General features: G+C 36.4%; 7 protein-coding genes and 1 pseudogene across 9 annotated transcripts; 5 read left to right on the plus strand and 3 right to left on the minus strand.

Moving 5' to 3' along the window:
• Nucleotides 1-1,191: 1,191 nt before the first annotated feature.
• Nucleotides 1,192-3,205, plus strand: LOC104713864 (cytochrome P450 71B6). Its single transcript, XM_010431083.2, has 2 exons — nt 1,192-2,196; nt 2,464-3,205. Exons 1-2 carry the CDS (start codon nt 1,288-1,290, stop codon nt 3,067-3,069), a joined length of 1,515 nt encoding a protein of 504 aa, XP_010429385.1. The 5' UTR covers nt 1,192-1,287; the 3' UTR covers nt 3,070-3,205.
• Nucleotides 3,097-4,702, minus strand: LOC104713863 (short-chain dehydrogenase/reductase 2b). 2 transcript variants are annotated; one of them, XM_010431082.2, is made up of 5 exons: nt 4,442-4,702; nt 4,103-4,358; nt 3,930-3,995; nt 3,682-3,852; nt 3,097-3,587 (listed from the first exon to the last, which is right to left on the minus strand). In XM_010431082.2, the coding sequence occupies exons 1-5, from the start codon at nt 4,459-4,461 to the stop codon at nt 3,207-3,209; spliced, it is 894 nt and encodes a 297-aa protein (XP_010429384.2). In that variant the 5' UTR covers nt 4,462-4,702; the 3' UTR covers nt 3,097-3,206. The 2 variants fall into 2 exon arrangements, with proteins under 2 accessions (XP_010429384.2, XP_010429382.2); XM_010431080.2 differs by having other exon boundaries at nt 4,103-4,373.
• Nucleotides 4,700-7,441, minus strand: LOC104713862 (leucine aminopeptidase 1). The gene is made up of 10 exons (XM_010431079.3): nt 7,238-7,441; nt 6,696-7,098; nt 6,415-6,609; nt 6,100-6,325; nt 5,885-6,011; nt 5,708-5,803; nt 5,543-5,620; nt 5,389-5,449; nt 5,108-5,295; nt 4,700-5,004 (listed from the first exon to the last, which is right to left on the minus strand). Exons 1-10 carry the CDS (start codon nt 7,286-7,288, stop codon nt 4,873-4,875), a joined length of 1,557 nt encoding a protein of 518 aa, XP_010429381.1. The 5' UTR covers nt 7,289-7,441; the 3' UTR covers nt 4,700-4,872.
• Nucleotides 7,442-11,427: 3,986 nt separating this feature from the next.
• LOC104713865 (tricyclene synthase, chloroplastic) lies at nt 11,428-14,924 on the plus strand. Its single transcript, XM_010431084.3, has 7 exons — nt 11,428-11,835; nt 11,931-12,195; nt 12,312-12,702; nt 13,095-13,313; nt 13,426-13,564; nt 13,887-14,138; nt 14,618-14,924. The coding sequence occupies exons 1-7, from the start codon at nt 11,626-11,628 to the stop codon at nt 14,921-14,923; spliced, it is 1,782 nt and encodes a 593-aa protein (XP_010429386.2). The 5' UTR covers nt 11,428-11,625; the 3' UTR covers nt 14,924.
• Nucleotides 14,925-15,327: 403 nt separating this feature from the next.
• On the plus strand, nt 15,328-16,186 carry LOC147939278 (tricyclene synthase, chloroplastic-like). Its single transcript, XM_087465922.1, has 4 exons — nt 15,328-15,402; nt 15,610-15,795; nt 15,877-15,996; nt 16,040-16,186. The coding sequence occupies exons 1-4, from the start codon at nt 15,328-15,330 to the stop codon at nt 16,184-16,186; spliced, it is 528 nt and encodes a 175-aa protein (XP_087322048.1).
• On the plus strand, nt 16,125-18,706 carry LOC104713866 (tricyclene synthase, chloroplastic-like). The gene is made up of 6 exons (XM_087464759.1): nt 16,125-16,142; nt 16,241-16,631; nt 17,216-17,434; nt 17,524-17,662; nt 17,882-18,133; nt 18,355-18,706. The coding sequence occupies exons 2-6, from the start codon at nt 16,258-16,260 to the stop codon at nt 18,661-18,663; spliced, it is 1,293 nt and encodes a 430-aa protein (XP_087320885.1). The 5' UTR covers nt 16,125-16,142; nt 16,241-16,257; the 3' UTR covers nt 18,664-18,706.
• A 709-nt stretch (nt 18,707-19,415) lies between these two features.
• LOC104713867 (putative purine permease 5) lies at nt 19,416-21,346 on the plus strand. The gene is made up of 2 exons (XM_010431085.2): nt 19,416-19,594; nt 20,082-21,346. The coding sequence occupies exons 1-2, from the start codon at nt 19,549-19,551 to the stop codon at nt 21,170-21,172; spliced, it is 1,137 nt and encodes a 378-aa protein (XP_010429387.1). The 5' UTR covers nt 19,416-19,548; the 3' UTR covers nt 21,173-21,346.
• LOC104713868 (putative LRR receptor-like serine/threonine-protein kinase At2g24230 pseudogene) lies at nt 21,310-24,041 on the minus strand (annotated as a pseudogene). Its single transcript, XR_015566700.1, has one exon. The product of XR_015566700.1 is annotated as a putative LRR receptor-like serine/threonine-protein kinase At2g24230 pseudogene (transcript).
• Nucleotides 24,042-25,821: the final 1,780 nt, after the last annotated feature.

Here is a 25,821-nt window from a genome sequence, read left to right on the forward strand (position 1 = left end):
ACTCAAGGGTTCTCCGATGAAGCTGAGAATAGAACCAAACAGAGTATAGAGAACAGAGGAGCAGCGGAGATGAAGAAACGGTGACCCAGCGGTGCCGAGTCGGCGTGTGAATCAGCAAGGACCACCTTGCAAGGCTAGATCCACCAGCTTGTCTGCTTGTGAGGTTGAGGATTTGACTGTTATGATCGATCCGACTCGGCGTCGCCGGGAAGAGATATCTTGATGGTTGTGCCAGAGAGAAAACGGCTAGGGCGAACTCTGTCTCTTCTATATGTTGTTAACTTTTCTAGAAAACTAAAATAGAGAAGAAAACTCTACCTACTTGGGACGGAATCGTCATCACGTTTATAACGCTAATACATTACACCAAACATTTTATTTCATTGTAGTTCTAAACGTGTTCGATAGCTACTTAGTTCTTTTCCCCGTTTGGCTCAGAACATGGATCCTCCTACGTTTCGAAAAGTTCTACCAAAAAAGTATATTTTGCTGTCATCATCTTTGCAATGCACATATTATAGAATATTGTGTATAAATGGGCAATCCAGTCCAAAACATGCAATAGTTACTGAGACTAATTGGGGGCTAAAAATTGAAAACTGAAACCTTGATATATTGCAAATTTGCAATTGTTAAATTCGCACTTGTGATATTTACACCTTTTAAAATACCACATTCTTATCCGTATTTACTATATGAGATTATTTATCCAAGTTAAAAAGTTGTATCAACGACATAGCGCAAAAGGATGATAAAAATTAATTTTCAGAGATGAGCATAAAGAACATGAAATGTATTATCTAAACTTATTAGGATTTTTATTGCATATAATTACAATAACAACTAATTCATAGTGGTTCAATGGTTGAAATACTCAATTTAGGATTACAAAGTCAAGATTTGAATCTTCTTACATAGATTAAAAATATTCAATCATACTTGACTTGACTATTTAAAATAGAAATATGTATTGTATACAGTAGCGTTACGCATGCTCCGGAGACTAGTCCATACTATACAAACTCCGGTGATTAATATACACACTTTGGTTCAAGATTTCCTACAATGACCGTTCCTTTGGTCAATCATGTATCCTAGAAAGTAAACGTCAAAAATGTCAGCATGTGGTCGAAAAGTTCTTACAAACAAAAAACTTAATTTAATAAAACGTCACATATATGATTTTTTTTTGTCGACAAACGTCACTTTTCTCTATTATATATGGTATGGTCACTCATACACGTACCAAAACAAAATTAAAAAAGACGATAACAACAACGAAAACAGATGTCGTTTCTCTCCTTCCCTATCTCCACTGAGTTGCTTCCATGGCTTCTTCTACTGTTACTTCCTCCACTTCTTATCATCTTCCTTCTTCGTCGCTCCCCTAAAAATCTTCCACCATGTCCACCAAGATTACCTATCTTAGGAAACATCCACCAGCTCGGATCACTCCCTCACCGCACCCTAAGAGATCTCTCTCTCAAATACGGCCCCGTAATCACCGTCTACCTCGGAAGCGTCCGTACGGTGGTTGTGCACTCTCCGGAGACGGCCGAGGAAGTTTTAAAACTCCACGACTCGGAGTGTTGCACTCGTCCCAAGCTATCAATCACCAAGAGCTTTTTCTACGATGGGCTTGGTCTAGGGTTTACTCAATGGGGTGATTACTACAGAGAAGTTCGTAAACTCTGTGTTCTTGAACTTTTCTCAGTCAAACGAGCCAACTCGTTCCGGAACCTTAGAGACGAGGAGCTGAGTCGACTCATCAACTCGTTGTCTGACTCGGCGGCGTCTGGGACTTCCGTTGATCTTAGCGGGAAGCTGATCAAGTTCGTCGCGAGCTTTACATGTCGGATGGCTTTCGGGTTAAGTTTTCGCGGGAGTGATATGGACAACGAGAGGTTTATGGAGGTGTTCACGGAGGCGAACAGAGTGATCGGAAAATTCGCGGCGGCGGATATTTTCCCCGGGTTTGGTTGGATCTTGGATCGGATCAATGGGCTTGAATCTAGTCGGAGGAAGAGTTTTAGAGATCTTGATACGTTTTATCAGAAAGCTATTGTTGATCATAGGGAAAAGAAGAAAACTGAAGAACGTGAGGATTTGATTGACGTCTTGCTCAAGTTACAGAGTCAAGAAACCAAACTTGGTTCTAATAGGATCACTGATACACATATCAGAGCTATTCTTATGGTAAGCTTTCTTAATATAGATTTTTAGACATAAGCTCTGTTCGTGTCTTGCTTTTAGATGCCAAATCAGGATTGAATTGGCTTTTATATCATTTTTTTTGGGTCAAACGCTTTTATATCATTTTTTTATGTGAATTGCATACTTTATCTTATGGAAACTATATCCAAATACAACATTTAAATGTTTGAAAAATGTAATATTTGATTAGGCATATTTTGATACAAATGAAGAAACTGAGTCTATGGACACATTGTGTTTTCATTTCAGGATTTGTTCGTAGCAGGAGTAGACACATCTGCAATCACTATGGATTGGACAATGGCAGAGCTTGCAAGACACCCAAGGGTGATGAAGAAGGTACAAGCTGAGATTCGTGAACACGTAGGAGACAAAGGTATAGTGACGTACGATGATCTAGAGAGTCTACCATACATGAAAATGGTGCTCAAGGAGACCTGGAGGTTACACGCACCGAGTCCAATCCTAATTCCTAGAGAAGCAATGACCAAATTCAAGATCAAAGGTTATGACATTTACCCTGGAACGCGTATTCATGTCAATGCATGGGCTATTGGACGTAGCCCTGATGTATGGAAGGATCCTGAAGAGTTTATCCCAGAGAGGTTCGTGGATAGCAATGTGGATAGTAAAGGGACGAGTTATGAGCTGTTGCCGTTTGGGAGCGGACGCAGAGGTTGTCCCGCAATGTTCGTGGGGTTGAGTACGGTGGAGTACTCATTGGCGAATCTTTTGTACCATTTTGATTGGAAAGTGACAGAGGAAGTGAGTATTGAAGAAGCACCTGGTCTCACTAGCCATAGGAAGCATCCTCTTCACCTTGTTCCTGTTAGTGTCATCAACCGCAAGCTTTAGAGTGTCTAAAACGCAAAACACAATGAATAAGGATAAATAATGTTTCCCTTTTTGAATCTTTGAAGCCTATGGCTCCTCAAACACACATAATTTTATTTGTTCAGCAGCTTTTAAATAATAATTCTCATTACGAAGATTTAGAACTCTGAAACTTGGTGGCGATCAAAGAAACAACCAGAAGGAGATTCTTGATGTGGAAGCAAAGCCAACCTCACAGGACTTGATGCTCCTTCTTCCACAGACAACACACCAGTCTTGAAATTCATATCCGTCTTAACAAATCCAGGACAAACCGAGTTTACACGAAACTCAGGATGTTTCTTCGCCAGGATCCTCGTGTAACCATTCAAACCGGCTTTCGAAACCACGTAAGCAGACATGACTTTAGCCAAATCTTTTATCTTAACTGTATCTTCTTTCATATCACTGAGAAGTTGGTTGATCACTTCATCGACTCTTTCCTCCGTGAGATTCTCTACGTCGCTAAGGATCCCTTTCGCCCATTCGTTTAGTACATTCTGATGATTAAACAAACATTTCATCAATAGTAATGTAAAACAGAGTTTCTTCTCTTCTAACATCTAAGATTCTTGATATCAAACTTTTACATACCTTTACTTGACCCATGAAGGATGATACATTAACGATTCTTGGAGAATCAGATAGCCGCAAAAGAGGAATAAACGCCTCACACATTCTCTTTAATCCATAATAGTTAATCTTGATGCATTCTTCAGCTAGCTCATACGTCTCTGTGATAGTTTCCTCCCACTTAAAACCTTCCTACAATGTAAAAAATAACAACAAAAAAGCTTTAAACTTGACAAAGATTTATCGAACTTTAACACAAACACACTTACTTTCCCAGTCCCAGCTCTTAAAGCATCAACATCAGTGATTACACCACCAACCCCTGCATTATTGATCTGTAAAAAACAATCAAAAGATCAGTCAACATTATACAAAAAAAAAAACACTACACTCAAGAGTAATAAGAACAGAGTAATCAATAAAGATCAGAACAGACTCGTACCAAGATATCGAGTTTTCCGAATTGGGTTTTCACAAACTCAGCAAGAGAAGTGACACTAGCAGGATCAGAGACATCAAGATGATGAAAGACAATGCTTTGATGATCAGAAACACCAACCTCTTTCTTCAATGTCTCAACAGCTTCAAGTCCTCTTGTATCATCTCTAGATGTCAAAACAACCCTGATCCCTTTGTTTGCTAATTGTCTGCATATCTCTAATCCAATTCCTCTATTCCCTCCAGTAACTATAGCATATCTACATAACCCAAAACTAAAATCTAATTTTAAAAAATCAAATCAGAACTATAAATCAAGAACTAAGTGAAGATTGAGTCGTACTTTGGTGTTTCCTCAGCCATTTGCGAACCTAGTTTTTCTGGGGTTTTTAGTTCAGACAAAATGTTTCAAACGAAATTTGTGGAAGCCAGTGAAGCCACGTAGATCAGAAATTGATGTTTCTTGGAAGGTGAAGAGTGAGTGGCCCAAAAACAGAATTCGCAACTGTTTTGGTTTTGGTTTCTATAAATTTGGTGACCCATATATGATTTCTATAAATATTGGACCAATGTTGACGACTTCAAAAGTAGAAAGATAGTATTTGCACGACACAACGCTGAGAACCCCTTTATTCAATTTTTTAAGATTTTTACTGTTCAGAACCAAGTAAGAACATCTAAAATCACCGCAACCTTTGAGACCTTTATTAAAAAACCAGCAATCACTTCAACACCCGAAAAACTCTACGGTCTCTCTTTCTCTCTAGGTTTCATTCACGAAGATGAATTCTTCTGCACCCATTCGACAAGCGTCGCAACACCAAACCCTGTCCCGGACTTCTTCTTCTCGCTCCACACCGGTCCAGCCATGTCTATATGCATCCATTGAACCTTCTCGCTCACAAACTGACATATACCGCCAAAACAGAGGATGGTTTAGTTAATTTTCACCAATTCGTTTTGTCAGAAATCATGTATGTATTAGTCTTTAAAAAGACTTTGTTTTCACCTGTTTCAAGAAGAGCGCTGCGGTGATGGAACCTCCTGCACGGCCGCCTGTGTTGACCATATCCGCAACTCCAGACTTCATCATCTCCCAATAGCTATCTTCCAATGGCATCCTCCACAGCTTCTCTCCACTTCTCTCTGATGCAGAAACCACTTCCTTTGCAAGCTCGTCGCTAGGTGTATAGATAGCTATCAAGTAAAAAGAACCATCAACATGAGCCAATTTTTGAACAAAAGCAAGACAAAGATGGATATTTTCTGCAGGGATATTGAGCTATGTACCTGCCATTGATGGTCCAAGAGCAACAACACAGGCCCCAGTCAATGTAGCGAGGTCAACAATCTGCAAGTTATTTCACAAATGTTTAAGTGAAAAGATAAATTTTAACAGAAACAAGCTCCTTCAGCTTCGTTTATAAATAAAGCAACGCAATACCTTGTCGACGCCCTGGTTACAAGCATACACTAGAGCATCTGCAAGTGTTAGACGACCTTCAGCATCTGTGTTGTTGACCTACACACACCGTTCACCAACAATTAGCATGGCATAGGAAAACAGACAAAAACTCAAACCTGAGGGAAGGAAAAAATGATTAAATACCTCAATGGTCTTTCCATTTGAGGCTGTGATTACATCTCCAGGTCTCATTCCGGTTCCACTAATCATATTCTCACAGGCTGCAACGATGAAATGAACCTGGTTGTGGAAAGACAAATTAATTGTTTAGTTGTGTTAAACAATTCTAGCTTTCAGAAGAATCTGATGGAAGAAACTAACCTCAACACCAGGAGGCTTAATCTCAGCAATAGCTTTCGCAGCACCAAAAACAGCAGCTGAACCGCCCATGTCTAATTTCATAAGCTCAATTAAGCAGCCAGGTCCAGTCTTAATGTTGTAGCCACCACTGTGAACACAAGACATTCAATCAACAACCACTAACATAACAAGAAACTAGATACAATTATACATATGAGTAATGATATGGTTATTACCTGTCAAAGGTCAATCCTTTTCCGACAAGAGCAAGTTTGGTCTTAACAGAGCCACTCGGAGGTTTATAGACAAGGTGGATGAAATGAGGGGGATTAGCAGACGCAGCAGCAACAGCTAGATAAGAGCCCATCTTCAACTCTTTGCATTGCTCTTCGTTCAAGATGTTTGCAGTGAAGACATCACTATAACTAGAAGCCAGTTTCGCTGCTTCCTCAGCTAGTACAGCTGATAAGATACAAAACCAAAATCAGAATAGGACAACTCAGCAAAACATAAAACACTACAGACTTTACAGTGTTTGAGACCATCCATACCAGGAGTAAGCACATTGGCAGGAGAGTTAGTGAGTTCTCTCCCGAAAATCACACCGTAAGAAACATCCTCAGCATACTTCAGCTTCTTCTCTAGCTCAGGACCAGTTCCAAATCCAATGATATCAACAGACTTCAAAGATGGTTTCTTTGATTCAGACTTATACCTACTATCTTCAAACAAACCAAGCACTATGCCTATAGACACACAAACACCCAAAATCAGTTCCAAAACCGTAATAAACGAAGACTCAAAAACTTATCTTGTTACTAATTAAAGTTACCTGAAGCTAAAGCTGATGCAGAACTAATCTTAGATTCATCAGAAACAGTTGAAGCAAGCACAACAGCGACACTAGTAGATTGAGAAGCTTTAGAAACTGTAACTACAGCATCACCAAGGCTATGAAAAGCTGATGGAACAGATTGTCCAAGACCGATCAAAGCGATTCGCTTAGCTCCAAGACCCGGAAGCCTAAGAACAGTTGACTGACCAGGTTTACCGTTGAAATCCTCCTCGGACGAGACTTGAACTAAGAGTCCACTCAAGTGATCATCGAGCTTGTTCAAGATCGGATTTTTAAACTTTGAGCTCTCGTCTTTACTCAAATCTTTATCAGTCACACCAACTACGAGTACATCTCCTTTCCATTCAATTACATCGATCTCCTTAGCAGCGAACGAGATCTGCAGAATCGTCATCAAAAAAAAAAAAAAAAATCGAAACTTTGAACTCGATTGATCAAAGGAATAAAGCTAATCTACGGATCACTGAAATCGATACAAAACCCATCTCAAAATCAGTCAGAGTAAAGCAAAAACAAACCTTGTGAGGCTCGGTGGAGTTGGGTTGAGTGAGGCCGAGAGTGTGACCCATGGTTATGGCTATTGATGAACAATAGAGAGCTCTAAGGAGAAGGAAGACGAAGTAGAGAACATCGAAAGTGACGGTCTTTGAAAGGCGTATATATATAGATGGTATCGTGTGTTGTTCACTTGTTAGGTGTGATTTATACACATGTGCGATTTGTGTCTGAGTGAGTTGCATTTTATATTCATTTTTATTTTGTGTGTGAATTTTGTAAACCCATCCATCGTTGATCGTTGTAAGAAAATAGTAGAAGGTGCAATTCTCAGCAGCCTTACCAAACTTTTCTCCATGGGATGTGCAGGAGTTTTAGCCTCGATCATGTTGAAGTGTTCTCATTTCTTTTCTACTACCGAGCTCGTTGTTTCCGATTCCGATTTTTGGCATTGTTCCCGTCAATCGTTGGTCGTTTTTTTCTCCAACATTTGTATGAAAAATGAAAAATGTGTGGTAACTTTTTATCAAGTGTAGTTGTCTTCCTTAATTCACTTGGCATTTAATTATTTTGACGGTGGTAAAAGGTGTAGTGGAGATGCCATGCTACTTGAGAGTTTTTGCTTCATGTTTTGTTCTCGTATACCTTTTATCATTGGCTTAAAGATTGTTTGAGGTGGGTTCCAAACAGTTTCTTTACTTTCTACAATAAAGTCCATGAGACACACATTTGGTTGAGTCATGAGCTGACCAGTAGAACTCTTCTCAAGAGTTTGTGTTTGTGTCAGTAGGATCACCGGTGGGATATTGGTGTCAAAAGGTCTTTGTGTTCCGTGTTTCTTCTGTTGTTAGGCCTTAATATATAGTACTCTTCCATCTAGGGTGTGAGATATGGTTTCTCTAGCTATTTGTAGACTAGATATTTGGCAAACGGTTGATGGGGAAGAAATATAATTAGAATCTGAGATAGAGTGAAACTCCAGAGTTGGGATCAAGCCAAAAGGACTCAAGGTTGGTGCTGAGGAATGACACAATTTGCTAAATCTATCCATCTTTCTTGTAGCTTTGATCGATAACATGAACAACACGACCACAAAATATGCAAATTAACTAGTCTATCTTATATTAAGAATCTTTAGCATTCTAATTTGCAAGAAGAATTAGTTTGAAGCTGATCAGGCTTCATTAGGATAATATTGGACATGTATGGATCGGATGAGAAACTTGAAAGGCTGATAGAAAGGTAGTCTAACAGCTTTTTGTTTCAGTTCTTGGTTAGAAAGTAGACAATAACAATATTCATTTATTTCTCAGCTACCAAATGTTGAATAGTATACGATGTAGTTTGAAATCTAGCGAACTCTTTCCATAGAGATTGAGTTTGAGTATGGTAAGATGAGAGACATAGTGATCGGTCTTTAATTAGTTTTAAGTATTAACTATAAAACAAATTAACTCCCCATTAAAACATTAAGAAAACGGGGAAATTACCAATATAAGTACACCAACTTTTTTTTTTTGGAAAGAACAACCACAAATATTGTCGATTGATACCTTGAGGATTAGTTTACTTTTCTCTTGTGTTATCCTCTTTTCCTTTATTGCTAGTTAAAAATATTTGGATGCTTAGCCTAATCAATACCACTATTTTTCTAACTTTTTTTTTGTCAACGAACAGATATAATTGGAACATCGATTTTTTATTAACGTTTTACTATGTATATATTCTACAAAGCTAAGCGCATAATATTAAAAATCAGAGATGTCGACTTATGGATGGACAATCTTCTACGCCATCTAAATCCTGGAGGCAAGTTTTAAATAATCAAAGATAAACCAACCTACATGGCTGAAAGAACAATAGAAAGAAAAGGAAAATAAGAACATAAAATCAAGTTAATACTTATAATATCTAACTTTGAAAGCTTTAATTGATATCCACTTGTCCTCCAACAGTCTTAGGATTCAGTTTCTGGTTCGGGTTGTCCATTTTGGGTTTTGAAAATCATAAGTTATATATATATATGATTTTTTCCTGATTTGTAAACGGATACTTTTGTTTTGGAACAAAATGTTATTATGCGTCTACAGGAAAAAAAAATATAAGCATGAATTATTAATGAATATGCGAGTAAGGGTAACACATTTCTCGCATATGCGAGTAAGGTTTGGAATTTAACTCGGCCCAACAATACCAAAAATTGGCCCAACTAAAATATTTAAAATATGAAGACCACAAGAGAACGTATTTACAACTTGCAAGTATGAGAATGTACACGAAAAAAAATAGTACACGAAGTTATGCTAGGGAAATACGAATAGTGGCACTTTTTTTTATGATAATAGTGGCACTTTTTTTTATTTGTTAACCATTTGAAATATTATGTCTTCTTCAATACTTCCTAAACCATTCACTAATGCTCAATAATTAAACGATGAATGAGTCTGAAAGATATGCCTCGATTGATTGATTTCATTGGACTTAGTGGACGAAACGAAATAGAAGCTCTATACATTGATCACTTTTATTTATTTTGACTCTTTTTTTTTTTGTAAGACTAAATCATAAAGAGGTTTTAATTTAGACTTTATACTTATTCGGGAATGGAAGCGTTGAGCTTTAATTATATTTCACGGGATTCCATGTCATTCCGCTTTCAAGTGGACACTCCTTTTCTAATTTTGTCACTTCTACAATTAATTGCTGGTTTTGATTGATCGGAATGTCGGATTGTAGGACCAAACACTCAAAGATGCATGACAATGAAGGGTAATATGTGGTTCTGAATTGTCTTAATAGCTCATCGGACTATATCACAATGTACCAAGAATAAAGAGGAATATTGGATGCTTGTAGGAGATGTTCCTTGGAAGTAGGAAATTGCCCTTAATATATTGCCATTCATCGTATGTATCTACATATGGCACATCGAACTCAATTTTAACCATCCTAGTATTTTCAAAAGGCTCTATGAATAATTCACGGTGCGCTACATAATACCAATTACTGGTTTTTTTTCTTTCTCTCACTTCTTTTGTCAATTATTCGCCAATTTGGAGCCTATCGACGCTGCAATGTCAGGGAAAGTTTGAGGATGGCCTACGTGAATGGTTTAGGATAAGGGCGTGATCTGCTGCATTCTTGGCCACTAAACTCCCTCAATTTCAACTCTATTTTCTTCTTTTAAAACTCTAATGTGTTTTGATGTCATTAAAAATCTCAGCTAAAGAATGCATATATTGTAGCCATGGTCCTTTTTTTATGAATAAATTATACATTTGATACAAAAAAAAAACAATAGTAACTAACCGCCTAAAAAGGATTAATTTGCAAACAATTCAATTGGATTGCTGTGATTAGTGGGTTTCATGTCCTTTTTTTTTTTTGGTCAAAATAAGATTCTCATTACTTAATTAATTGTGAGTACAGGTGAAGGGACGAGCCCTTTTTGCCAAAGCATCTGCTTGACTATTGAGAGATCTAGAGATAAAACGGAAAGAGCAAAGGTTAAACATCAAAGAGAGAGACAAGAGATCGTGAGCAATCCTGTGAAGTTCCTTGTGAAATATCTTCTGATTAAGGGCTTCGACTAGGGTTAGCGAGTCAGAAGCAAAAAGAATGTCTCTGATTTCCGATTCAAGGGCTGTTCTCATCGCTGTGAGAACTGCCTTTGCTTCGGCCATCAGTGGTGAGGCAACCACCGACAGAGATGCAGAGCCTTCAAATAAGATGTGTTCTTGTGAATCTTTGCAGATCCATCCAATACCCGTCTGTCCGTCTTCCTTCCAAGATGCATCCGTACAACAGAGAAGAGAATTGGGGGGGGGGGGGATCTGTGGGATTCGTGGGTTTCATGTCCTATGAATGGTTTTGTTGTGTGTTCTAGCATCATGCTTTAATTATGTGCTATGTCCTTATTTAAGACATCACTTTTCAACCACTTAAACACCATAAATTAGTTGGTGGTATTGTAAATGCTTACAAAATTAAAGTTATATACTTGCTTATTCGTTCCAAGAACATTATTATTATTATTTTAGGTTTGATTGACAGTCAAATGTTTCTTTATTTACTTTTTAAATAATATATACATTGGTTATATTTTGTGGTCAGGCCTGACATCAACCGATCTGTCATTGGCTTCATCTTCAACTTTAACATGTGACTTCGTTCACCTTGTTAGAAGTGTGTGGATAGTAAGTAACCTTTACTTGAGACGCCTTTAGTTGGTTCTTTTTATGGAAAGGCAAATTAGTATCTGACCAAATATGATCAACCACCATAATAACGTGATTCATGGCAAAAACAATGACAGCATAAAAACTTTCCGTGTCTATCTATATATTTTCCTTTTTTTGCTTGTGTATATATACACACACATCTGAAAAGGTAAGTAGCGTAATTCATTCAAATGGCCACTCTAGGGCAGACAGGTTCAGCTCTTATTTACAGTAATGCCCTTCCGAAGACTCTTCCACGTCCTAAGGCTTCTGCATGCACCATTGTGGCCAAAATGACACCACGTGATGATAAGTCAACAATAGTTCGTCGCCGTTCTGCAAACTATCAGCCTTCTCTTTGGGACCATCACCATATCATCTCAGTGGAAAATGGATATGCGGTACGTACACATTCCCTAAAAAAAAAATAGTTCTATAAATGATGTTATATAGGACTATGTTTATAGCCTTCTATATTCAATGACACTGAATTCAGAATAATAAAAACGTACGGGAGAGAGATCTGTTGAAGGAAAAAGTGAGAAAGATGTTCGATGATGAGAAAAAGACTTATCTCTACCAATTGGAGTTCATTGACGATCTACATAAACTCGGGGTTTCATATCATTTTGAAGCGGAAATCAAAAACTTTTTAATATCTTCTTATCAGAAAGATAGAATAAACATCAGGGAATGTGACTTACATGCCACCGCACTCGAATTCCGACTTTTCAGACAACGTGGTTTCAATGTTTCAGAAGGTTATTTATTTTCATACTCATTAAAAAAAGAAAATATCGTTTCTTATATATGTTAAATTTTTGTTTTCTGATGAATACTTGATCTTATATATACAATGAAATTGTGTTTGTTACAGATGTATTCGATGTTTTCATGGAAAATTGTGGGAAGTATATATATGACAGTGATGATATAAATGGTTTCATATCTCTTTATGAAGCGTCATATCTTTCGACAAAGTCGGATACTAAACTGCAAATATTAATCAGACCTTTCGCAACACAACAACTCAGAGATTTTGTTGATACTCATAGTAATGAAGATTTTGGGTCGTGCAACGTCGGGGAGATGGTGGTCCAAGCGTTAGATATGCCCTACCATTGGCGAATGAGAAGGCTAGCCACGAGATGGTACATAGATGTGTATGGAAAGAGACATAATAAGAACCCTGTCCTAGTTGAGTTGGCGAAGATCGATTTCAACATCGTACAAGCTATTCATCAAGAAGAACTCAAATACGTTTCCAGGTAATATTAAATTAATAGAAGTCATATAGCTACTTTTTCAGGTATCTTAAATTTATAAGAAATTATGATATAATCAAGTACATAAGCCATAGATTAACTAATAAGTTGTTGATTAAAATTCATGAAGTTTACATGATATAATATTATTTGAAACTCTTACTGCACATAATATTGTCAACAACATACATTTCACCAAATATTATCAACTCGGAATTCGGATGCATGGTAACACACCGCGACACTTGTACGATATCACTACTAAGTTACATAAAGTGGTCACGCAAAAATATTTATTTTTGAAACCTTGAATTAAAAATTGATATAACATATTATAAAACTATAGAGATTATTTTATCCTCTTATTTTGCACTTGCTTTATATGTGGTGTTAAGTTGGTGGAAGGAGACGGGTTTAGGTAAGCAACTCCACTTTGCAAGGGACAGAATAGTGGAAAATTATTTTTGGACGATCGGACAAATCCAAGAGCCTCAATATGGATACGTTCGACGAATAATGACTAAAATAAATTCACTTCTTACTACTATTGATGATATCTACGATATCTATGGCACTCTTGAAGAACTCCAACTTTTCACTGTCGCGTTTGAAAAGTAAAGACACCCCCACACTTTTAATTAATTTATATTTCAATTTCTTGTTATTTTATATATATAATGTTATATAAGATTACTTGATTGAATTGTGTATATAAATATGTTGCAGTTGGGACATAAATTGTCTTGATGAACTCCCCGAGTACATGAGGTCGTGTTTTTGTGTTGTATACAATGAAGTCAATAGCATCGGATGTGATGTACTCAGAGAAAAAAATATCAACGTGATTCCCTTCCTCAAAAAATCTGTAAGTATATAAATAAATAAATATCTTATAAATATTTTTTTAAACAAGAAATTTTTGGTCAATCCATTTTCCTTACAATTAATTTATTTATATATGTAAGATATCTTTTTATGTTAAAAAAAAATAGTTATTTTTCCTCTTTAAATTTATTTCTTTTTGTAAGAAAAAATTTGGTTAACAACTTTGTTAATGTACAGAAACCATCCTTACATAATTTCATATTTTTAAACACTGGATAATTCTTTATTTCTTACATAATTTAGACCATATGAACTTTCATATGTTGTACGTAATACTAGTTTTGCAATTATCTTAAATTTAGTGGACAGATGTATGCAAGGCATATTTAATAGAAGCCAAGTGGTACAAAAGAGGACACAAACCAAATCTGGAAGAGTACATGCAAAATGCTTCGATTTCAATATCGGCCCCTACGATATTTCTTCACTTCTACTGCGTGTTTTCCGACCAACTCTCTGTTCAGGTCTTGGAGACTTTGTCCAAACACCAACAAAATCTCGTCCGAAGCTCTGCCTCCGTGTTCCGTCTAGCCAACGACCTTGTAACCTCACCGGTAAAATACTTTCTTCCAAAGTAGCTAGAGGCACAGGGTTGGATGCATAACACATTGTCGATAACTAATGGAACTAATTGATGGAAACGGTAACCGAAATAAGTAGTCTATATATGTGATTGAAAGATGCAGAAGTATCCCTATTAAAAATGGAATTTTTGTTTTCATTTTGTTTTTGAAAGATTATTGAGTTTTTTTTTTTAATTTATAAAATCGATTAACTTGAAGTTTTTGTTTTGTTTTTATATGAATTATACATTTTGTTTCTAATGTATTTTATAAATACTAATAAAATATACTTTACCACCATTAGAATTTTGCGTTTACCAGAAATAGGGTTACAAATTCTACTCTCCTTATACTTTTAAGAATTGATTAAAAATATAAAGTGAACTGGAACTGTATATAGCACTAATATGGCCATCTTTTTATCTACATATGATTATATGAATATGTGTATGTATGTAAATAAAATATAGGATGAATTGGCGAGAGGAGACGTCCATAAATCCATCCAATGTTACATGAATGAGACCGGAGCTTCAGAGGAGAAGGCGCGTTCGCACGTGCGACAGATGATCAACGACCTGTGGGATGAAATGAATTACGAAAAAATGGCACATAACTCTTCGCTACTCAATCATGATTTTATGGAAACTGTGATAAATTTGGCACGTATGTCGCTATGCATGTATCAGTATGGCGATGGCCATGGCTCTCCCGAAAAAGCCAAAATTGTTGATCGTGTAATGTCTATACTCTTCAATCCGATATCTTTAGATTAAACTTCATATTACATTAACTATCATATGGGTTTTAGATAACCAGATATAAAGTTCCACGAAATTGTATTTGGTTTAGGCTATATAAAACTGATATCATACGATTGCCAACATCGACATTATAGAACTTTCACAAGAATACACACAAATTATGAAATTGGGGACTTAAAGCGATAGTTCCACCCCACCGTGTAAAGTGGAGACCATAGATAGACATGTGAACCACTTGACCACCTGGTTGGCTTTGTAAATGTGTATATATAAACTTTTCACTTCAAAGAAAAAAAAATGGAAGGAAACCTAACAAAGATTTCCTTTGAAATAATAAATATGATGGTTATATATCAACTATGATATGAATTTTATTTAATTTTGTTATTTGTGGTGATGAATGACAACACAGGTCAATGGCGTCATCTTCGACAACATGTGATATCTATCAGACTATCACCATCGTTCACCATGTAAACGTGACGCCCTTCGTAAGATTCTTTTTTCTCAAGACAAATTTATGTGACCAATAAATCACCTTATATTATACGGAGTAATTAAAACAGATACGTGTTTTCCCGGAAAAAACGACGACAACATACGAAGCTTGTATATATTATATATTTATATATAGGGACTTACATCTAAACCAAATTCAAGTAGTGTAATACTTTTGTGTAATGGCCACTTTACTGCAGATAGGTTCAGCTCTCATTTACAATAATGCACTTGCTAATACTCTTCCACGTTCTCAGTATTTCAAATGGACCACAATGGCCAAAATGACACCGGATGAGTCTACCGTTGTTCTACGTCGTTCCGCAAACTATCCACCGTCTCGTTGGGACCACCGCCATCTCCTCTCCATCAAGAATAAATACGCGGTACTTACGTAATCCTTATGAATATTATGTTGTATTATTGAGTACAATGTTGATAGCTATGTTCGATGACGCTGTATTCAGACAGCTAAATGTGTGCAAGAGAGAGATTTGTTGAAGGAAAAGGTGAGAGAGATGCTAGTTGACGAGAAGAAGACTTATCTCGACCAGTTGGAGCTGATTGACGCTCTACAGAAACTCGGGGTTTCTTACCATTTCGAACGTGAAATTGAAAACATTTTAACAGATTCTTATCAAAAGCATAGAATTGACATGCATGGGAAAAGATCTACATGCTACCGCCGTCCAATTCCGACTTTTTCGACAACGTGGTTTCAATGTTTCAGAAGGTTGTTATCATCATATTCATCCAAAAATATCATCACTTATATAGAAATTTGGCCTGACATATATAACCCACTAATGAATTTATTTATTTATTATACAGATGTATTCGATGTTTTCATGGAAACCAGTGGGGAATTTGAGAGTGATGATATAAATGGTCTACTATCTCTTTACGAAGCGTCATATCTTTCGACAAAGTCGGATACCAAACTGCAAAAATTCATCAGACCTTTTGCAACACAAAAACTCAGAGACTTTGTTGATACTCAAAGTGATAAAGATTTTGAGTCTTGTGACGTAGGCCTAAGGGAGATGGTGGTCCAAGCGTTAGATATGCCCTACTATTGGCGAATGAGAAGGCTAGCCACAAGATGGTACATAGATTTTTATGGAAAGAGACACAACAAGAAACTTGTCGTAATTAAATTCGCCAAAATCGATTTCAACATCGTACAAGCTATTCATCAAGAAGAACTCAAATACGTTTCCAGGTAATAATATTATATTACTGGAAGTTCATATTATTATTTTGAACAGTCAAACTAATAAAAATTAATATTAAATTACTAGAAGTCATATAGCTATTTTAGGTAATATCATTGAGATCACCTAAAAGAAAAATACTTAAGTTCACTCCTAGAGGAAAACTTTTTTGTTCACCCACTCTCCTCTAAACCAATCAGAATTTTCCATCTAATATTTCATTAAAAAAATAAATCAAAATTAGGTTAGAAAAGCAAAACAAATTAAAGAAACAAATTATGTATACTTTTAATTAAGGAAAGTTAAATATTGGCTTGGTTTAGATTTTTAAAATTAAAATAAACTTATGTGTCGGTTGTTGTAAATCCAAAGAGTGGAATAGATTTTATAGAACCTTTCAACCCACCCTCGAATGGAAACATGTACATCCTAGTGGCAGTCGACTATATCTCGAAATGGGTAGAAACAATCACCAGCCCGACAAATGATCACAAGATCGTAATGAATAGTCAGGACAATTGATCCGGACACCAAACTGTATATATAAATTATACTTAGTTTGTTTTACTTTTGCTTTAAATGTGGCGTAAAGCTGGTGGAGGGAGACAGGTTTAGGTAATCAACTTCACTTTGCAAGAGACAGAATAGTGGAGAATTATTTTTGGACTATTGGGCATATCCACGAGCCTCAATTTGGTTACGTTCGTCGAATAATGACTAAAGTAAATGCACTTATTACAATGACGGATGACATCTACGATATCTACGGTACTATTGAAGAACTTCAACTTTTCACTGTCGCGGTTGAAAGGTGATACACTGATAATTTTATCTCTCTACTTTAATTTCTGGTCATTATATAGATTACTGATTGAATTGTCTATATAATTTGTGTTGCAGTTGGGATGTAAATCGCCTTGATGAACTCCCCGACTACATGAAGTTGTGTTTTCGTGTTATGTACAATGAAGTCAATAGCATTGGACGTGATATTCTCAGGAAGAAAAATATTAACGTGATCACGTTTCTAAAAAAGTCTGTAAGTAATTTTTTCCCCATATATATTGTTTTATTCTAATATTTTAAAAATTAATTTATTATATCTATAAAATAATTCTAAAAAAAATCTCTGTGAAGTACTTGCAATTTTAAATATAATTAACAAATTTCTTAAAACATAGAAACAATTCTTACATAATCCTTCATGTTGTAACTAATGAAAAAAAAAAATTTGTTTTCCAAATTATCTTAAATTTAGTGGACAGATCTATGCAAAGCATATTTAGTAGAAGCAAAGTGGTACAGAAGAAAGTACAAACCAAATCTGGAGGAATACATGCACAATGCTTGGATTTCAATATCAATCCCAATGATATATGTTCACTTCTACTGCGTATACTCCGACCAACTCTTTATTCAGGTCTTGGAGACTTTGTCCCAACATCAGCAAAACATTGTCCGATGCTCTGCCTCTGTGGTTCGTCTAGCCAACGATTTTGCAACCTCACAAGTATAACAACTTCTTCCCAAACTCATTAATTATAGGTTTGATTTTTAGATTTATTATTTGGAGGCTGGTCGGTCATATAAATGGATGGAACAAAAATTAACATGCCTATATAGGAAGTTAGAAAAATGGTTCTAGTTTATGTATGTAAGTGATGTGCGAACTGGCCTTATTGATATATATATATAATATATGTATGTATGTATGTATGTATGTATGTATAGGATGAATTGGCGAGAGGAGACGTCTATAAATCCATCCAGAGCTACATGAATGAGACCGGGGCTTCAGAGGAGAAGGCTTGTTTGTACTTACGGCAAATGATTCAGGACTTGTGGGATGAGATGAATAACGAGAAAATGGCTCATCATAGTTCTTCGCTACTCCATCATGATTTTATAGAAACTGTCATGAATTTGACACGCATGTCACAATGCATGTATCAATATGGCGATGGCCATGGCTCTCCTGAAAAAGCCAAAATTGTTGATCGTGTCATGTCCTTACTCTTCAATCCCGTTCCTTTAGATTGAATGTGGCATAATTACATTTAATATCATATATTTTTGTTTCAAACAAGGGCATATTACATATATATAGTCCCACGAAATTGTATTCCGCGCGCTCAGGCTTCAATCGCCCTCTCTTGAGTGTTTGAACACAGAAATACTTTATACAAAACACGATTATATCAAATATGAATCTAACAAATATGTTGTAAAGAATTTTAAGGCAAGTACAAAAACTCTCCTTTTAATAGACGAGCCGTGACTTAGCTAAAACATGATTGAATACCGAAAGAATGAACTCGTTAAACTATCTGGAGATACCGAAAAAATGAACAATTGAATACCGAAAGAATGAATGATTTTACACTAACTTTATTTTAGAGTAAAAAATAGAGTGATATATTGGAGAAAAATCATGCTTTATTATAAAGTTATTCTATTTTAGAGTAACAAGTAAAGATATATACATTGGAGATTGTATAAGAATATACTTTGACTTAGTAAAAGTTACTATAAAATAATAGAGAAAATAAAGACTCAAAACCCATACAAATACAATACATCAATTATACTAAAAAACTTGGTTCTGGAAGTAGAAAGTAATAATTTTAAGACAAAAATCTAAAAAAATCTAATAATTTTCTCTACCAACAACAACCATTGAGAATAGTTCAAAAACGTGCCAAAAAAAAAAAAACCCAGTAAAGTGGTCATTTTCACCATGTCATGGCAATAATTTACAAACTGAAGATCTCAGCCGTTAAAAGTCAGTTAGCGAATCAGACGGCTATGGATCCGTGAACTCATAAAGCTCATGAGGCCTAAATCATCGCATGCTCTGTTTCTTCCTTCACCTGAAAATTTGGGACTCCCCTTCAAGAAATAATAAATAAGCTTTTTTTTTAAAAAATGACATCTTTCAAAGACGATAATCCCGAGTCAAATTTATCAGTCAGTGAGTACTCTTTAACTCTCAATTTTGATTTTTTTTTTTTTTTAAATTTACTCTGTTTTTTCTTTCTCAATTTTTGTGTTTACTTGATGAATTTGATTCTAATCATCGAAAACTTCAGTAAATTTGAAAACTTTTAAGGTTTTTTTTTTAAAACAATTCTGTGCCTTTTCTTGTTGAACAATCCTGTTTCTGTAGTTAGGGCTGAGATATAATCATAAGAATCTGATCAAAGCTGAGATTTTTTTAATATTTGGTGAAACCTTGAGACGATTTTGGTCTAGATTCATTCGAAAATTTCCAAAAAGTTTTGATTTTTAGTGTGTATGAGTGTTGATTGATTCCGATTCTAGAAGCCGTCATCTATTGTTTCTTCATCGGTTACTTTGAATCTTTGGTACATATAGTGAATAGTGTGTTTCAGATAACTCTGCAGAGATTCTCAGTCAAGTTTTGCTTAATTCTGATCAGATTTGTCTTAACGTTTCAGGACTTCTAATGGAGGAAACAACAGAACGACCATCTGTTTCATTTTCATATTCACAATGGATGTCAAATGTAAAGAAATCAACACAAGAAGCTTACGAATCAAAACCCATTTCACATTGGATTCTCTTGCTCCTCAGCGGTGCAGCAATGCTTATAGCTTTCCCGGCTTCTAGTTTACTGTCACGTCTTTACTTTTCCAACGGTGGTAAAAGCAAATGGATCATCTCTTGGGTTGCTGTTGCTGGATGGCCAATCACTTGTCTCATCTTACTTCCTACATATATCTTTCAAAAGATCAAACCTACACCTCTCAATGCAAAGCTTGTTCTCTCTTATGTTGTGCTTGGTTTCTTGAGTGCTGCAGATAACCTTATGTATGCTTATGCCTACGCGTACCTCCCTGCATCGACTTCTTCTCTTCTTGCATCTTCGTCGCTTGCCTTCTCTGCTTTGTTTGGCTATCTCATTGTTAAAAACCCGCTGAATGCTTCTGTTGTCAACTCCATTGTGATAATAACTGGTGCTATGGCTATAATAGCGTTGGATTCAAGCTCTGATCGGTACAGTTATATAACCAACAGCCAGTACTTTGCAGGTTTCTTTTGGGATATAATGGGGTCTGCGCTTCACGGGCTCATTTTCGCATTATCTGAGCTTCTCTTTGTGAAACTGCTTGGAAGAAGGTCATTTCACGTTGCTTTGGAGCAGCAAGTCATGGTTTCGCTTATAGCTTTCGCGTTTACCACTCTTGGGATGGTTGTGAGCAACGATTTCCAAGGGATGAGTCATGAAGCTAAGAGTTTCAAAGGCGGCGAGTCTTTGTACACTCAGGTTCTTGTCTGGAGTGCAGTCACGTTTCAACTTGGTGTTCTTGGGGCGACTGCGGTCTTGTTTCTGGCATCCACAGTCATGGCAGGAGTCCTTAACGCCGTGAGAGTTCCCATCACGAGCATTGCTGCTGTCATATTGATGCATGATCCAATGAGTGGCTTCAAAATCCTGTCATTGATCCTGACGTTCTGGGGATTCAGCTCTTACATCTACGGGAGCTCGAGCTCGAATTCAAGTACTCAAGCTTCCTCTTCATCCTAATATGCAAGCTTTTCCCCTGTCTCCATTTCTTGAAGTAAATTATTTCTTGAATGTTATCAAATACAATTAGTGTTATATAAGATTATGTTCGGAGTCAAGTTGTAGCTGCTGTGTCTTATTACCTCTTTGTGCACAAGTTTTATTGGGGCTAAGAACATTTGAGATTAAGGTAAACACAAACAAGCTTATATATACAACCGATACACATGAAGAAACTTGAAAGAACCATGGAAAAGAGCAAAACACTGAAAAAAAGGCAAAGAAAGGAAAAGAACAACAGTTTTGCAGAGATTCAGAAGTGATGGATGTTTCATTGATTAGGTCTCGGTTCAATGTCTTTAAGAAGACCAACTACTTGCTGCATACTTGGCCGCTTTGAAGGAAGATCAGCTGTGCAGAGGTATGCAATCTTGAGAGCTTCTTCCATTTGCTCGTCTGAACCTGTCTCTTGGATTTTTGGATCAATAGCTTTTGATCCTTGATTCTTCCTGACCAAACTTCTAACCCAACTCACCAAGTTGGTATCTTTCTCATCAAGATAATCATCTTCAATCGGCTTTTTCCCTGTCATGAGTTCAAACAGAACAACCCCAAAGCAGTAGACATCGGACTTCGGTGTTGGCAGCTCGTGTTCGGGTTGCAAGAACTCAGGAGGTAGATAACCAGGTGAGCCATGAGTAATCTCATCGTCCAAACCATTTCCAAAGACTTTAGCTATACCGAAATCAGATAATCTTGGCTCCAAGTTCTGGTCTAGATAAACACTACTAGCTTTCACATCCCTGTGGATCATTGGCGGTGAACAACCGTGGTGAAGAAATGCTAATGCTCGGGCAGTTCCAAGTGCTATCATGTGCCTAAACCGCCATGTGGCCACTGGACCTTCATGCCCTATGTTTCGGATACCATTGTCAGTTTCTTCTTCCCATGTATCTGTGCTCCAATCATCTGTTGTCTGAACTCCAAATGGCAGATCATGAAGCAGGTTCTGCAAGTTACCATTTTCCATGTACTCGTAAATAGCGATCCTTTGTTCACCGGCTATGCAGTATCCAGTTAACGGAACAAGATTTGGATGCTTGATCCTTCCAAGAAACTCTAGCTCTCTAGCTGCTTCTTGGTCACTCAGAGTTGAGCCGTGGACCAAAACTTTTACAGCTACATGAATCCCACCAGGGAGGAAACCTCGGTAAACAGGACCAAATTTACCGTCTGCTAAGAGAGTGTCTCTGTCGAAGTTGGAAGTTGCAGACAAGAGATCCGAAAACGTGATGTTCAACAATGGCTTCTCAAAGATAACCACAGGAACTGCATTTGCCTGCTTCACATCAGCCACCCATGTTGTGGAATCCGTTTGGAAAGAGAATGGACCTGAAATACTTTGTTCCTCCTTTAATGAGACATCTTTGGCTTCACCTGATTTTTGTTTCCTTCTGCAGCCAAATGCTACAAAAACCAATGCTCCAATGAGTAAACACATTGTAGAAAGCGTCACTGCCAAAGCCAGCTTGAGTCCTCCAGTGACTGATCTTCTTTTCTTGAAGAGCGCCGGGTTTGCAGCGATAGGACAGCTATTTGTAGAACCAAAGAATGATCTGATCAAAGTTTCATCTGAAAACTTTCCAGAACAAAATGTTAAGTTGTTGAAAGAGAAGTTGAATCTCTCCATCCAAGGGAGCTTCTCAAGGATAGACATTGGTATCTCTCCTGTCAAATTATTCCTCGAAACATCGATTGCCACGAGGTTCTTGATACTCAATAGTGGGATATTCCCTGACAGATGGTTTCCAGAAACATCAAGTGTGCTCAAATCATTCAGCTCTGAGATCTCTCTAGGTATGTGACCGGAAAGATTTGTGTTTGACAAGTTAAGATACTCTAAACCAGAAAGCATCTTAATCCTCGGAAATATCCCTCTATTGAATCTATTCCAAGCTAGATTCAAGTGCTTAAGCTTCTTTAGCCGTGTTAGATTCTTGAAGATATCTCCACTGAGCTCATTCTCAGACAAGTCAAGATAAATCAAACCAAACCAGTTGGAGTCTACCTGAGAGGAGATATGATCTTGAAACCGGTTTTTGCTGAGATCAGCCACTTCTAGAGTCTCCTTGAACAAATTTGTCAACGAACCTTCAAACTGATTCCCTGAAATGTTGAGAGAAGTGATGGACTTCATATCAGCAAAATATGTGTCCTTGCCATAAATCTTGTTTCTTGCGAGGTTTAAAGTTTTGAGCTTTGGAAATGCAGAGCCAAACCCATCAGGAAGAGACCCTTCAAGCTGGTTTGAGGAGAGATCAATGGAAACCAGAGATTGGCAACCAAGAAGTCCTCGTGGGATTGACATCTGAAACCCATTGTGATCAAGCTTCAAGACTCTCAAGCTAACAAGAGAATCCACAGCTTCAGGGATTGCACCAGAGAAGTTGTTTCCAGAGATGTCAAGTGACTCAAGCTGCCCAAAATTCCCAACATTGCTAGGGAAAGACCCAGAGATGTTGTTGAAGGAGAGGTTGAGGTTCTTCAAAGTGTTCAAACTCCAGAAATCAGAAGGTAAAGCAGAGATTTTGTTGTTGCTAAGATCCAAAGATTGAAGCTTGCTGAGTTTACCAATGGTGTTGTCAGGGATTTGACCAGATAAACCCATTCCAGAAGCAATTAACACAATCACATGCTCATTCTTGGAATCACAGAACAAACCTTGCCATGAACAGAAAGGAGCAGAGAAGTTATAAGCTTGAGCAGAGCTTAAACCCATTTGCTTGAAGAATTCAGAAACAAAGAAACCATCTGTGTTAGGTTCTTGGCAATGAAACTGCTTCAAGAACAGAGGAAGAATCAGTGCATAACCCCAGAAACCAAGACCCATTGAAGAAAGCTCTGAAATTTATACTCAGAAACCCCAACCCCAAAGAGCTAAGCAACAAAATTTCCAAAACAGAAGAAAGAATGCAAAATCTTAGTAAAGCTACTTTGTGGTCTCCATGCAAGAAGAAACTCAGAAAGCTCAAGGGGTTAAAAGACAAAAACAAGAGAGATCTGAAGATAGAGAAAAAGTGTTTATTTAACTTTGTGGTGCTTCTCAAGAACACGAGAGACCAAAGGACATAAAATCAAGAAAAAGGAGGATTTTTGTCATTGGATTAATATATAAATTATTAAGCTTCCCTTCCCCTACCTCTGACTGTGACAAGACTATCTTTTCTTTAATTGGGAATTCTAAATTACGAGAGTGAAGAGAGAGAGAAGAGGACATTTATTATTAATGAGAGAATGAGATTTTTCATTAATGAGAGAATGAGATTTTTCAGTAACACTGAAACAGTGCCATTGGCTCCTTTATTTTTCTAGTTGGACCAAACACATTTTTATACTGAGAAAAAAAAATTAATTTCTTAATACAAATATTTTTGTTAACATAGTAAATTGGTTTGTATCCATTGACTCTACTTTCTCTGTTTCTCACTATTTGCGAAGAAGTGTAGTTGAAATTGGTAACTTATTGGTCACTACTCACTAGTCATGAGACCATCAGACCAACTTGTGTTTGAACCACCCTTAATACGACTAGAAAAGGACATAGCATCAGCGTTTAGTTATTAAAGTTTGTGTGATTAATGAGGGTTTTTTTATACAATACAAGAGAAAAAGAACATTATCTTAAATTGTTAAAAATTCTTTATTCTTCTTTTTCTTCTCAAAAGATATCCTCTTGTACTTATTAGGAAATCTAACTCCATTGATGGTTTATGTCATGCCACTAAAGGTGTGTGCAAAGTATCTATGTTCTTATACTTTTTGGCTTTAAAAGTGTCGGTTGTAATTCACTAATTTGTGGATTAGTTGTTGAGACAAAAACTAATCTCCACAAATTATTTTGTACTTTGACAAAAACAATTTTTTTTTGATTAATGTGCAAATTAACCCCCAAAATAAATTGTGGCTCAAGCTGTTTGTAATAAGAAACTCATAACTGTTCTTTTTATTTTGTAATTTCATTACTTTCAAATAGAGCTGTCTCTATTTTTTCTTTTTCAACTTAGTTGTTGTGATAAAGAAAATCATAACTATTCTTTTTGTATTGTGATTTCATTATTTTCAAATATAGCTGGCACAACAATTTATATTTTTATCAACCTAGTAATATAGTAAATTTTAACTTAGCCAATCATTACATTGTTTCTTATAATTAAGCATATATTTGGTACACTTTTTCTTGTCCACTCCAAAGTACATTTAATTGTGAAAAAGGAAAAGTTAATTCAGTCTATACAAAGTTAGAAAAGAAAAATATAACTAGACACTGCTATCTAAAAGACTATATATATATATATATATATATATGTGTGTGTGAGAGTATACTTTTTGTTTTCGTAAGCTTTGAACTCCTCATTTAGAAGAAGATGTGATTTTTGATAGTTACAACTATGAGAATGTATAATACATTATCAAAAGATAATTTGATGTTCAAGTCATATGTTAGTGTCAGAGACCAAAAAGAGCTTGTATCCAAGTGAATGGCACGTGATTGATGTTAATGCAAGGGATACTATATGATGATCATGTCGTGTGAATTCGATGTAATCATCGATTTGATCTCGGTAACCGCTAGTATGATAGCGACACAAGTTATTCGAATATAAATTTTT

This window comes from Camelina sativa, chromosome 9, assembly GCF_030686135.1.
Source record: "Camelina sativa cultivar CO46 ecotype springtype chromosome 9, ASM3068613v1".
Taxonomy (NCBI): Eukaryota; Viridiplantae; Streptophyta; class Magnoliopsida; order Brassicales; family Brassicaceae; genus Camelina; species Camelina sativa.

Excerpts from the sequence above, each read along its gene's own strand:
- LOC104713864 (XM_010431083.2), top strand. The coding sequence starts at position 1,288 with ATGTCGTTTCTCTCCTTCCCTATCTCCACTGAGTTGCTTCCATGGCTT. Across the intron at positions 2,197-2,463 it reads ATATCAGAGCTATTCTTATG|GATTTGTTCGTAGCAGGAGT; the intron begins GTAAGCTTTCTT and ends TTTTCATTTCAG.
- LOC104713863 (XM_010431080.2), bottom strand. The coding sequence starts at position 4,461 with ATGGCTGAGGAAACACCAAA. Across the intron at positions 4,374-4,441 it reads ATGGCTGAGGAAACACCAAA|TTTTGGGTTATGTAGATATG; the intron begins GTACGACTCAAT and ends ATTAGATTTTAG. Across the intron at positions 3,588-3,681 it reads CCTTCATGGGTCAAGTAAAG|AATGTACTAAACGAATGGGC; the intron begins GTATGTAAAAGT and ends TTTAATCATCAG.
- LOC104713862 (XM_010431079.3), bottom strand. The coding sequence starts at position 7,288 with ATGGGTCACACTCTCGGCCTCACTCAACCCAACTCCACCGAGCCTCAC. Across the intron at positions 6,610-6,695 it reads TGCATCAGCTTTAGCTTCAG|GCATAGTGCTTGGTTTGTTT; the intron begins GTAACTTTAATT and ends GTGTGTCTATAG. Across the intron at positions 5,621-5,707 it reads CAAATGGAAAGACCATTGAG|GTCAACAACACAGATGCTGA; the intron begins GTATTTAATCAT and ends CGGTGTGTGTAG.
- LOC104713865 (XM_010431084.3), top strand. The coding sequence starts at position 11,626 with ATGGCCACTCTAGGGCAGACAGGTTCAGCTCTTATTTACAGTAATGCC. Across the intron at positions 13,314-13,425 it reads TTCACTGTCGCGTTTGAAAA|TTGGGACATAAATTGTCTTG; the intron begins GTAAAGACACCC and ends AATATGTTGCAG. Across the intron at positions 13,565-13,886 it reads TTCCCTTCCTCAAAAAATCT|TGGACAGATGTATGCAAGGC; the intron begins GTAAGTATATAA and ends TCTTAAATTTAG.
- LOC147939278 (XM_087465922.1), top strand. The coding sequence starts at position 15,328 with ATGGCGTCATCTTCGACAACATGTGATATCTATCAGACTATCACCATC. Across the intron at positions 15,403-15,609 it reads ATGTAAACGTGACGCCCTTC|ATAGGTTCAGCTCTCATTTA; the intron begins GTAAGATTCTTT and ends ACTTTACTGCAG. Across the intron at positions 15,796-15,876 it reads CCATCAAGAATAAATACGCG|ACAGCTAAATGTGTGCAAGA; the intron begins GTACTTACGTAA and ends CGCTGTATTCAG.
- LOC104713866 (XM_087464759.1), top strand. The coding sequence starts at position 16,258 with ATGGAAACCAGTGGGGAATTTGAGAGTGATGATATAAATGGTCTACTA. Across the intron at positions 17,663-17,881 it reads TCACGTTTCTAAAAAAGTCT|TGGACAGATCTATGCAAAGC; the intron begins GTAAGTAATTTT and ends TCTTAAATTTAG. Across the intron at positions 18,134-18,354 it reads ACGATTTTGCAACCTCACAA|GATGAATTGGCGAGAGGAGA; the intron begins GTATAACAACTT and ends ATGTATGTATAG.
- LOC104713867 (XM_010431085.2), top strand. The coding sequence starts at position 19,549 with ATGACATCTTTCAAAGACGATAATCCCGAGTCAAATTTATCAGTCA. Across the intron at positions 19,595-20,081 it reads CGAGTCAAATTTATCAGTCA|GACTTCTAATGGAGGAAACA; the intron begins GTGAGTACTCTT and ends TTAACGTTTCAG.